Source organism: Falco cherrug, chromosome 2 (genome assembly GCF_023634085.1).
Source record: "Falco cherrug isolate bFalChe1 chromosome 2, bFalChe1.pri, whole genome shotgun sequence".
Classification (NCBI taxonomy): Eukaryota; Metazoa; Chordata; class Aves; order Falconiformes; family Falconidae; genus Falco; species Falco cherrug.
Window position 1 is genome coordinate 11488142 of NC_073698.1, and position 12825 is coordinate 11500966.

General features: G+C 41.8%; 1 protein-coding gene across 6 annotated transcripts in view; it reads left to right on the top strand.

The window, feature by feature from the left end:
* FAT3 (FAT atypical cadherin 3) overlaps positions 1-12825 on the top strand; it is a 419023-nt gene that overhangs the window by 360441 nt on the left and 45757 nt on the right. For all 6 annotated transcript variants that reach the window (XM_055702249.1, XM_055702243.1, XM_055702245.1 and 3 more), the window contains 5 exons: positions 4076-4465; positions 7024-7238; positions 7894-8031; positions 10694-10837; positions 11390-11587. In XM_055702249.1, coding sequence (XP_055558224.1) covers positions 4076-4465; positions 7024-7238; positions 7894-8031; positions 10694-10837; positions 11390-11587 — 1085 coding nt within the window. The remainder of the gene's footprint in view (positions 1-4075; positions 4466-7023; positions 7239-7893; positions 8032-10693; positions 10838-11389; positions 11588-12825) is intronic.

A 12825-nucleotide genomic window follows, 5' to 3' on the forward strand; every position in this document is an offset into this window, starting at 1 on the left:
AGGGAAGGGCAACGGGGCTGGGGAAGGGGCTGGAGCACAAGTCTGATGGGGAGCGGCTGCGGGAACTGGGGGTGCTCAGCCTGGAGAGGAGGAGGCTGAGGGGGGACCTTATCGCTCTCTACAGCTGCCTGACAGGAGGCTGTAGGCAGGTGGGGGTCGGTCTCTTCGCCCAGGTAACAAGGGATAGGGGAAGAGGAAATGGCCTCAAGTTCAGGGGAGGTTTAGACTGGATATTAGGAAAAATTTCTTTACCGAAAAGGTTATCAAGCATTGGAAGAGGCTGCCCAGGGAAGTGTTTGAGTTACCATTCCTGGAGATATTTAAAAGATATGTAGATGTGGCACTTAGGGACATGGTTTAGTGGTGGACTTGGCAGTCCTGGGTTAATGGTTGGACCTGACGATCTAAAAGATCTATTCCAACCTAAATGATTCTGTGATTCTGTGAATCAGACAAGGAGGAACTTGATACTCCTGAATTATAAAGAGAAGTTATTTCTCTGGTGCTATTTAAAACATAGAAGATGTCATTATGTGACATTCAGTGCATGACCCTTTGTTTTAGTACAGAAGAAAACAAGAAAAGAAACTGTTTGAAGGATGGCGTTTGAGGTACTAGACAGCTGTATGCTGTACAAGCTCTTCACACCGGAGATTTGGCAAAGGGCAATATTCTATCATATGCTAATACAAGTCTAGATAGAAAATGTGCTTGCTTATTCCTTTATTTTCAAAATGTACTGCAATCCTCTTACAGGAATAGTAATTTCTGCAAAGCTTTCCATGTTCAAATAGCTTATGTTTGTAACTGGCACCTTAGAAATCTGAGAAGTTTAAGTGAGTAAGCGCATAGACACAACACAGTTTGCAAACATTACTCCCCCAACAGCTGTGGGCCAGCAGTGCAGGAGGATTGCTCACTTTACCAGTGCAGGAACCATGGTGCTGGAGCAGTCGTTTCCTTTCCAGAGAAGGCATCTCCTTTATAGTCACAGCAGAATCTACCATCACCTTCATGGCAGGGATGCCACTGACACACACCGGTGGACACTTCTCTCTCCGCAGATGGTAGTTCCTGGATAAAGCATTTTGGATTTCAGTGGAAATAACTTCCTGCTTCACTTTTGCTCGTGCCCATTTTGTTTCCAGCCTTGGGTTGGGAATCTAAGTGGAAACAACTTTCTTTAAAGTGCTGTTTCTGCCACAGCTTTTCATTGAATTAATTTTCCTCCCAAGACTCCAGCCCCACAAAGCACTGTGGGGAAGGTCAGCAGGCAGCTGAGATCTGTCTCTGTGTTTCTCCTTGTATTCTGCCTCTGCATTCAGCCTGAAAGCCACCAATGGTTGGTATCCGTGAGCTTCCCAGCTCAGGTCTTCTGCCCTGATCTTCTGTCTTTACTTGCATAAAATGGCATTTTCCCCCGTAAGAGCTTTTCCTCTAGGTCCCATGGGAAAAATAAGACTGGTTTTGTCATCAGACCAGACTGGTACCAGATAACCCACATCCCTGGAACTTCTGTATTCCTCTCTTGTTTTCAAGGAAAGAAAAATAGAAGCATTTGCCTTCTCTCTCCATTTCTGCCTAAAAATCCCTTGTATTAGAGTTGGCAACCAGAACACCGTAATCTCTGGCTGAACTGTCTCCATTGATGGATGACTAGCAATCACTTACCAAAAAACATTGTTCATATTTTGTGCGTTAATGGACCTTTAGGAAGCAGAAGACAAGGAAAGCAGTCAGATTATATATCAATCAGATTGCAGTAACCAGAGTTAATCACTTTCTGTATGTACACTCACCCTACACGGTGTCAGATGCACCAAATTCTGTCTCTTCCTACTCCCCCGGCAAGATGCTCTCGCTGAAGTTTTGGGTGTTTCAAGACACAAGTAGGCCATCTCCTTTCTAGCTATTTGTGCCTTTAAAGACCATCGTATCTGAATCTTCTGTCTTGTGCCCAGGTATGGTGCAGTGAGTATCAAATAGGGAGTTTGTGTCAGAGCAACACCCAAACCAGACCAAGGCTCTCCTTCAGGCACAGACACAAATGCATAGAAGGTGTGTGTTAAGGTCCCTGCTTCAGAGAAGTATTTAATCCTATGTGTAAACTGGCAGACATCAAGAGAGCCCAGTAAAGAGTACTAAATACCTTTACAGTTAAAACTCATGTAGGTTGGGTGTTCAACTGCGTGCTCTGAATCAGGCAAAATCCCCTGTTCTAGCATCCCCAGGGATCAGCTCTAATTACTAGCTCATTAATTGTTCTGGTTTGGTCTGTCCCTTTTTGTAAGTGGAAGTTTGGGAAGAATTTCTAGCAGAAGGAGATCCTCCCCTGTTAGAAATATAGGCACACCTCCCGCCAGTCAGACCACCAAAACCTTCCACTTTCCAGAAGGTTTTACTCCTTTTTCACTTTGGTATGTGTAGTTGATTGTCAGCTGGCAGAGCATGGGGATGCTTGTATAAAAAGACTGAGTGAAGAGGCGAGTGTGGTCTCCAGCAGGCTGTAGGGTATTCACACTTGGGCTGTTTCAGCACATGAAAAGAGTGTCTGAGTAGGCTGACTTTGGTTCCTCGTCTGTAGGACAGGAGTCACCTCCTTGGTTGCTTTGCCTGTTCCACTGAAGGGAGGCCTTAGTATTTTTCACACTGGAGACACCATGATGAATAGAGAGGTTCAGCTGTGATTAAAAAAAAAAAAAAAAAAAGTTTCATTGCAATATTGCCATTTAAAAATTTCCTTATTTTAAAGACATTTGAACTTTTGAAATAGACTGTGGTGTCTCAAGCACTGCATAAAAACTTTATTCCCTGAAGAGGCCAAACAGTAATTCCAAATGCTCCCCAAGTAAGGTCTGGGACTTTGTAGTTGCTCTAGCTTTTATGTGCCTGTGATTGAAGAGAGAGTCTCCCGGCTCCCCCTTGTGTGGATGTTCTACTCCTGCTACGTCAAGCAGAAAACAACTGATTTGTGCTGCTTTTGATCAGACATTCTACAGTGCTTTGCTGCTGGAAAGCAGAATAATACTGTCACAAAATTTAAATTAACAAAATATGCCTAGAAGGGATTGGTAGCTCTTGTTCATCTGATTAATGTCAGGCTTGTAAAGTCTGTTCTCCAACAAAAAGGGCAGCAAATGCTCAAGTGAGAGATGTTAAAACAGAGACTCTCCATTTTAGTGGATCTTTGTGGTTTAGTTACAATCTCTTAGTGAAGCACCCAGGACCAAATCACGAAATCAGCCAGCATCAAGGGAGTTGAATTGGGTTGCATCTGTGTTCAGTTTTAATTGGATTTGACATGGCTATCCCACTGTAGTGCAGCAAGCAGCCAAGTTAATGCCTTCCCCTCAGGCCTTATTACTGACAACAACCTTCGCATAGAGCTGCATGTTCAGCAGCTGGGTGGATAGGTGTTCTGTGTTGGGAAATACAGGCAGGATTTGAAAAACGCGGGATATCTATCATGCGATTCAAGTTCTGCTCTCAAATTGGGGGAGTGGGGGACACTTTCTGAAACGTCCATCTTCTGTCAGGAGTTCTTTGATGCAGCTTTTCTCTAACAGGTATCATCTTCTGATAATATTTTGCTGCTCAACAGTAGAATCAAGGCAGCACTGGTAGCAAGTACATTCTGTGCCACCTGATGTATTTTTATGGGTTTATTTTCCCCTTACGTACATTTCTGTTCCTTCAAGATGTGCTCTGAGACATTTCCAATTTCAGCATTCTGCCTGTCTCATCTAATTCAATTGTAAGCTTTTCTGAGCAAGGACCATATCTGGATTCTGCTTTCAAGTTTCATTACACAGCACTTCTGCAAACTGATCCTTTAAAAAAGTATCACGATGAGGGAAGGAACTTAACTTATCCATGGGGATCTGACATATGAAAAAAGCATATCTTGATCTCCCAAACTTTCAGCAATACTGTACCCACTCCTGCCTCCATGTGCTCCAGCCTCATTGGAAATGATCAGTGCAATAGCAGCTTTTGCCTAGGGTTTGCATTAGAGGGGAAGAGGTTATTGATATTTTTTTTCACTTTATCATTTTCACATTTGCTTCTCTTTCAGGTGTGAACAGAAAAGTTACCTATTCCCTGGCAGACTCTGCAGATGGTTACTTCTCAGTTGACCGGTCATCAGGAATCATTATTTTGGAGCACCCACTTGACAGAGAGCTTCAGTCTTCCTATAACATCAGTGTAAAAGCATCAGATCAGAGCATTGTGCTGACCTTGTCCTCGTTTGCCACTGTTACCATTACAGTGCTAGACATTAATGACAACCCCCCTGTGTTTGAAAGAAGAGATTATCTTGTTACAGTACCTGAAGACACCTCACCTGGCACTGAGGTCCTTTCTGTTTTTGCTACAAGCCAAGACATTGGTACAAATGCTGAGATTGCCTATCTCATCAGATCAGGCAATGAGAAAGGGAAGTTCAGGATTAACTCCAAAACAGGTTTGTAAAGTGGATTTTACTTCTAATGCAAAATGAAAGCACCAGAAAAATGTGAATGCTTTAGGGAAGGCTCTTGGACCAAATAATTTCCAAGAGCAGAGACTCAGAGCTTGTCAATGTGGAATTAGCGGCACAGTTAAAAAACAATTTTATGTTGGAGAGTGATGTAAATTACAGTCACACTCAGCTGCCCCAAGTCGAGTAGAGAATACTTTTCTCCATTATTATGTCTGTTGAAGTCAATGTGGATGTGACAACCCATTAGCCCCGCTGTGCAACCCTTACAGTTATGAACACTTGCAATGTTTATCTGCTTACCAACTGAGTACGGCTTCAACTGTCTGGATCTTAGTAAGCATCAGGCAGTGCTATCAGGACCAAATACCTGGCAATCCTAACATATAATTGCTGTTTATACAACTGTATGAAACTTCACTGACTTAGGTTGCTCCTGATTTGTGTCTGACAGTTGACTTCAGCGATGGTTTGGGTTTTGTTTTTCTTTTTTTGGTTATACATCACAAATTTTAAAAACATACTTCTGCTTCTCTTTAAGTAATACTAAGAAAGCTACCTTATTTTTTATGCAAATGGCTCATTTTCTTTGAATTTCTTAAGTGGGATATATTCCTTTTCCTTACTGAGGTTTCAATCCATCAACAGTAAGCTGTGATTCTTCTGTGCTTCTGTAGTGGATCCTCTTATTCTCATAACATTTAGGGTGACCCCTACAAACCTGCCACCAGAGCCTCAGAGCAAAACAATCTTGATTTTGAGAGCTGAAGGTAACACTTGTTCGAGTGCAGCTGTAGTAACCAGTAACCTGGAAAGTCTCAAAATGATGCATTGTGTCATTTATGTTACTGTGTGCAAAAATCTCTCTCCACTCTGTGGAGGCCACTGCCTTACATGTAAGGGACTTGACATAATTGTGTGTTGTCTGTTATCTTCGTAACGTTGATTAGTGTTAACGAAATTTAAACATAAATACGCCTAGACAGCGATACTTAACTTCACATTTGACAATGAAGCCAAGGAGATAAATCAATAAAAACCCATAATGAAGCTTAATCACACAGGGAAAAAAACCCACAACTATTTATTATTCATTAATGTGTGACAGCTCCATTATTATCGGTTTAGAGGCAGGAGCTCAGTTTCCAGACAGCCGGGTGCTGATGTAGCATGCCTGATCAGGGCTTGAAAAAAGAGTGCCCTTCACACCATTTATCAGTGGGAACTCTCTGCTAGCCACTTGAAGCTTCTCTTCAGGGCTCCTGCTTCCAGCAAGTCACGCTGAAAGGTAGGATTCATTTGGAAGGAACCCAGATGAGATTAAGAAGAATGATCTGAGGTCTGTAAAATGTGGCTTACCAGGAAAGACTGAAGGAATTGAGGCTATTTAAGCTCAAAAAGAGAAGACATGCTGTTAGTATTCAACCCTGTTAAAAGTGCCTATGAAGAGGAGGGGAATAAACTGTTCTCCATGCCCACTCATGAGAAAAGAAATTGTGAATGGACTTAAATTGCATTTGGATTATTTCGGTTAAGTGAGAGGAGGAAATTTCTAACTGTAATGATTGCTAAGCACTGAAATACATTTCATAAGAAGGTTAGGAAACTGGTGTTGTTGGAGGTTTATAAGAACCTCAGAGATGAGTACATTCAGAAATTATTAGGTTCAGCTGACTTGTGTTGGGCAGCAGTTAGTCTAAATGACCTTTAAGCCCCATGCATCTCTGCTCCTGATGGGTCTGTACTGAAAAGGATTTGGCTTGCCAAGGTTAAGGATTTGTTTTTAAGTCTTTCTTGCCATGCCCGGTATTACCTCCTTCAAGGCATCCCTAGTAACCTGTGCACAACCCGCTCCCCCCTTCTTGTTAAGGTTATGGGTACACGGGAAACAAGTGTAAGGCTTACATAAAAATAATTTCTACCCTAGAGGGGGTCTGACCACACAAAGTGAGTCAAGTTACAGGAAGTCTTGGTTTTGATTGTGTGGTGAGGGAACCCCAAATTTATAAACCTACTTGAGTGGGGAAATCCCTATTTAATCATATAAATGATAGACAACTGATTTCTCAAAGGTATTCATACCCCATTCATTTGTATTTAATTCATGAGAAGTTAATTATGTGGGAGTGAATTTCTGTTGACTTGTCAGGGCTGATTTCCAGAGTCGGCATCCAGTTCTCCCACAGGCTCTGTTCCTGAGCCCAGGCAAATGGGTGGATATGGCCCCCTCTTCTCCGTCTACCATACTCGTATAATAAAAGTTACTTTCATGAGGAACCATTCATTGCTTCATGCCTTGTGAAGGTCCTTTCTGCAGGCAACCCAAGTGCAATTGGCATCATTCTTTAATCAAACGACAGCAGTAGAAACCTGACCAAATATTTTTATTGGATTGGGTTATATGTTACAGTTAGAACAGCATATTTTGTGTGTGTGCCATACTGATAAATAGCATGCTGTACTGTTTACTGCAGTCAAATCCCTTAGTCTGTGGCATTTTTTATTTTTCACTGGCTGCTGACATTCCCTCCCTTGCTTCAAAGGAGTGATTTCCATTTTTGAAGCTTTGGATTATGAATCGTGTAAGGATTTCTACTTAGTAGTGGAAGCAAAAGATGGAGGTACTCCAGCCCTGAGCGCCGTTACAACTGTGAACGTGAATGTGACAGATGTTAATGACAACGCGCCGAAATTCAGCCAGGTGGTCTACAGTGCAGTCATCAGCGAGGATGCCGCTGTCGGTGATTCGGTGATAATGGTGAGTGAGGCCGTGGGCAGCGCGTAGGCAGGACAAAGCCCTCTGCCACATGACCTTTAGTAAAATACGGCTGCACTGGTTAATAATGATAACTACTGCATCTTGAATCAACCGAACTGTTCTCTCATCAATACTCTGCATCTGCTACTACTTTCCAGGCTTCTGCCAGTTTCCCCCCAAAAGAAAGTAGCAGGAGTGTACCGCCTGTTTGTTTTTAACTCCAATATGCTGTCAAAGAACAATGACATGTTTAAGGCATTGCATTTCATGAATCAGCTAGAAAAAAGTGGCGTTTATTAGACAGGCAGAATTCAACTTTTCAGTGAAATACATAGTATTGGTGTAGTCTGGCACACAGTGTGCCATACTCAGACATCACAATAATTTCATCTTGGAACTTGGGGATCCAGAAAGTAAGTGTTATATGGAATATAAAGATTAAATATTGTGTATGTTTTAAGGCTAGACTTTTAAAAACATCCAAGGGGAGCCTCCTATCAAAAACTGATTGGCTTGATGCTGTAGAGGTGTGCAGTTCAGAGGTAACTGGTCTGATGCAATACGAAGTCTTACTTTTTGGGGTGTTGAGCAATTAATGTATCATACAGATGGCTTAATATTTGTTTTGCTTATTTTCACTCTTCTCTCAAAAAAGTTGATAGCAGAAGATCTGGACAGTCCTTCCAATGGCCAGATTCATTTTTCCATAGTGAATGGGGATCGAGACAATGAATTTTCAGTTGATCCTGTTTTGGGACTCGTGAAGGTTAAAAAGAAATTGGATAGAGAAAGGGTAAGAGACACGTGGGACTTCTTAACTTACAATGACTTACAGATGTGTATTGATCTCAACCATGCTGCTACCTTATTTTGAAGAAGCTTTTTTTTATAGTCTGCAGTGATCAGCCTAAGATGCTCCGATAGGTCTTTCTAAGACTGTTCCACTTCTTCCCACCTCCACACTATCCCCGATCCTATCCACAACCCAACTACTCATCTAGTATCCCCATCCTGCACCAACACAGCATCTGGGGCCAGACGGGGGAAGAAAGCAACCCTGGATTTCTCCTGTGGTGCCACCAGCAGCTGTTGCTGTGTTAATGAGCTGGCTCCTCTCCCTGCGTGTGCAAGCACACACGTGCAGCGGTGTGTGCAGAGGAGTGATTACAACATGCTCCAGATTGTGGCACCAAGCACTGAGCTGAGACCTCAGCCATTAATTAGCACGCTGCAAAACATGTCACTGGGGAGGTGATGTTATGAAGTGGCCAGGCTGTACCAAAAGTGAAAGAGTGCTTCATTACGCAGATTCTGCTGCTTTGTTTGCTCACTAGATTACTCACTCAGGGTGATTTATCACCATTTTGTCATAGCTAGCAATTAGCAGCTTTTGGAAAGAAACAAATACAGTTGCCTGTGCTGCTAGCAGGGCAGGAGAGTGCTACACAGCTTCCATGCCTCCTGCCTCCCAGCAATACATCCGTGAAACTGGGGAAGCTGATTGCTATCCTCGGAATATGGGCTCAGCTAGAAAAGCGCTTTACTGGAAGCAGGGCTACTGCTTAAAACTCTGCAAATATCCTTTCTGTATTATCACAAAGGCAGGATTAAATTGCCAGTGTTTGGTGGCCGAATGACTTTACCGCAGACCGAGGACAGGGAAGTAACAATGGCTGTGCATATTACAAATTTGCTGTAATATATTTCTCTTAAATGGCACAGGCTTTACTTCTTAATATGATTTTCCTTAGCTTCTGAAGTGCACTCATGTACAACTGCATTCAGACACATAGATTTGCCCTCACCAGCGTGTGTGTGTGTGTTCAATACCAGCTCTGTTAAAGATCTGCATTTTCCAAAGCTTCCCTTGGTTAAAATAAGCTGTGATACTGTGTTTTTCTTTGCTTCCTTGGCACATTTCCTTGACACAGGTGTTTCTGACCCCTTCAGGGAAAATGATACACGATGCCCCATCTGCTGTAGATCCCCAAAGGCAGTGCTGACTCCCATGTTTCAGGGGTTTAAGGAAACTCATTTCTAGACCTGTAATCACGTAGAAACCATGACTTTTGCCATGTACTTTTTGGGGATACATTGAAATGAAAGAAAACACACAAAATTTGGGAAAGATCCCACAAAACAGTCAGTCTTGTCTTTAGCTAGCAGTAGAAATTGCAGCTTGAAAGGGGGTTAAAATGAAATATTAATTCTCTATCTCAGTATCTTGATTTCCATAGTTTAGGATTCTTCCTCCCTTCTATGTCACTATGCCCTCACCAAATATCAGTCTTTCTTCTCCTTACAACCCTCCAAAAAAACAGTTTCCTTTTTCTTTAGGTCGGTCCTACATCCCAGATGAGCCTCCCTGTTTCATACACATAGCCTATACAATAGGAGGGACCTCCTACCCAAATGGCTTTTATTTTCCAAATGCCTTTGGATTTCCCCCCACCCTGAAAAAGCCTCTTTAACATTATGCTGTTCCCACCTACAGGGAGGCACTTTTCCCCTTCCCAGCCCTGCACTGAGAGGCTGGAGCAGGGTGTTTTACCTGGCGCATGTTTTGCCCTTTGCTCACCCCCTGCCCCCCCAGAAGGATTCACAGGCAGACGTGTCAGCAGCATTCCCTGCAGAGCGCGGGGGGGATGTACAGTAAAAAGCAGTTGTAAGACCTAAGGAGGCTGACATAAGGATGCAGTTCATAAAATCAAACTGTCATCCATAAGCTATGCATAGACAGAGCTTTTGCAAATTGTCACATACACTTACACCTCATGCGTGAGCACATACGTGCTGAGAGGGCCCATGGGTGATGCACTGAACTGCCCACTCTGTGCTGAGTAGTTTGTGTCTGTTGCAAACAAGCTGGCTGAAGAAACCCTTATCTCCTACTGAATGGTGGTTAATATCCTGTTGCTACAGAGACCGTTGTCCCTAGTAGTCCCACATATTTTCCAGTGTGCTCAAGCCAATTGCCGGTAAACTTTTTCTTCGTTCTCCATCACCATGTTAGAAACACTGTGTGTCAAACTGAGGTTGGCTTTAATAAGCAATTTATATAACATCCTGGAAACCAACCGTAAGATAAATAGAATCAGGTTTCCCAGCTGACACCTAGGAGAGATGAAAATGTTGGCTACAGAGCTACAGTAGTAATGTCTGAGTCTGGATATTATCCATCATTTATTTTTTGTCTGCCCCTTTGTTTCAGGAGTGCGTCATCTGATACTGTTATTTTAATACAGTGAAGTTGTTATGTTTATTGATAGCCTTATAAAACAGAAGTTGGGACACAGAGTGGCAATAAACAGGATAATGTTATCCTAAGGGCAGGGAAGGTAATGAGGCCAAACAGCTTTCCTTAGAATATGGTAGGTGGTGTACTGGATGTAAAGAACATGAATTAAAATTTAGGACTGCTTTCACGATGATTTAATGTTTTCACCTTTTTGCAGATATCTGGTTATTCATTAGTTATCCAGGCAAGAGACAGCGGCACCCCTCCTTTGTCTTCAACTGTGACGGTCAATGTGGACATTTCTGATGTGAACGATAATAGCCCTGTATTTACTCCATCGAACTATACAGCTGTAATTCAAGTAAGTTTATCCTGCACATCAAAAACTTGCCTGACTTTTAAAATACAAGAGCATTTGGTTTCAGTTAAGTAGCTTTTGAGGATTTATCGGCAAAAGATGTATCAAGTGATCTTATTTAAAGGAAAGTATAAACACGCCTTTCTTAAGTCTTTGGTAAGTTTCTGTTTGCTGAGGCTCCTTAACCTCAGCATCTGTCACACATTTTACCATTCATCCCTGTTGTGCCAGGTACTCTGGCCTCAAAAACACTGAGCCGGGATCAGTTTGCACTTCTTTACACCTTGCTCAGCGTGCAAGTCTTAATGGTTAGTCAGTCCTGATCAGACACAGTATCAGGCAGAGCTCATCAGTCCCTGGAGATGTGGTGGGTACCTCCATCTCTGTTTAATAGTCCATGGGCCGTAATCAATGTCAAATAAACGCTGCTTGTGAAGTGCTATCTTGGGCAAAGAGCATTCAGCTGAATATTCTTGATAGCAAAACATGGTATTTTATGATTGTTCTATGTATAATTTTAATCCTTTTCTTTATACACTGTGTATATGTGTAAAGGAAAATAAACCAGTGGGCACAAGCATTTTGCAGCTGGTAGTGACAGACAAAGACTCTTTTCACAATGGCCCCCCTTTTACCTTCACCATCCTCACTGGCAATGAAGAGGAAGAGTTTACGCTGGATCCTCATGGTGTCTTGAGATCTGCAGTCATCTTCAAGCACATGGTCGCAACCGAATATGTGCTCTGCGTGCAGGTACGGCTTGGTTTTTGCATCCACACAGAAACAAAAACCCTCATAGTGGTAGGTCATCTGTACGTTGCCTGTGTGGGTTGGTTTTAATTGGCCATATTCTATGAGCAAATACCATGCATTCCAGTTTAAAAATGTACAATATGTTATATTTCCTTTGATGTCCTTAAACCTAATTTCATATAAATATAAATAGGTAGACAACCACCTTTCCCATTTCCTCCACATGAAATGAATTTTCTGAGAAGTGGCCATTATGATTTAAGATTTTCATCTTTTTTTTTTTCTGTAGCTAAGCGAGGAAAATAAGCAGAAACACATTATCTACATATAAATACACCACAGAACGAGTGATGGCAGAATATTGTTCTAGGAAGGAAAATCACCTCTGCTTTTAAGTCATAAATTTAATAATAAATTTTTGGAAGCCTACCAAGAATTCACAAAATCACTTTTTCCAAGGTCAACTTAGCTTTTAAAGAATGTGAAAATAAGACATGAAATAGAAGTCCAGCTCAGACTTAGCTTTAGAGTCATTGTTGAAGAACTTTGTAACCAGGGTAATTTTGATTACAAAAACCTGTAAATCCAAAAGTAATTTGTCCACATTTCTCAGGTCTGCCAGAGCAAATGTCGTAGACTTCAGTAAACATGCAAGTCTAGGGTATGAACTACACCTCTTCATTGAAACGGGACATGATCCTATAAGCCAAGTCTGAAATGCAGGCTTCCTCCACTTACTTTGCTGGGGTTGGTTTCTCTAAATACAGCCTATCCGCTCCTTTATAAACACGTTTAATGCTGTTCATAGCACTAACATCCTGAGTTAGTTACAATTCAAAAAAATGTAAGCTCTGATGCTAACTAACACTTTAAATCAAAGTAAAGTTTTGCAAGTTTGCCATTTAATATTCCTGAAACATATTTTTTGAGCCTTGTAGGAAAGTAAAAATCCCCTCACCTTTTATTCTTATCATGCCTTCATCCCAAAATGCCCTGCTTTCAAGGCAATTTGCTAGCCAAAGTTCCAGTATAGCCAAAATTGGGCATAAGAATTAAATTTAAACAGCATTGTCTAGATATGGATCCAAGTATGTCATGTAAGTGAAATATTAGACAGACCACAATGTCTGAGATGCAGTAACATGTTCAGAAAACCATGCTGTTGGATTGTGGGGGCGTAATTCCTCCCAGTATTATCTTCTTCAGGGATTTCTGCAGTAAAAACATATTTTATAGGT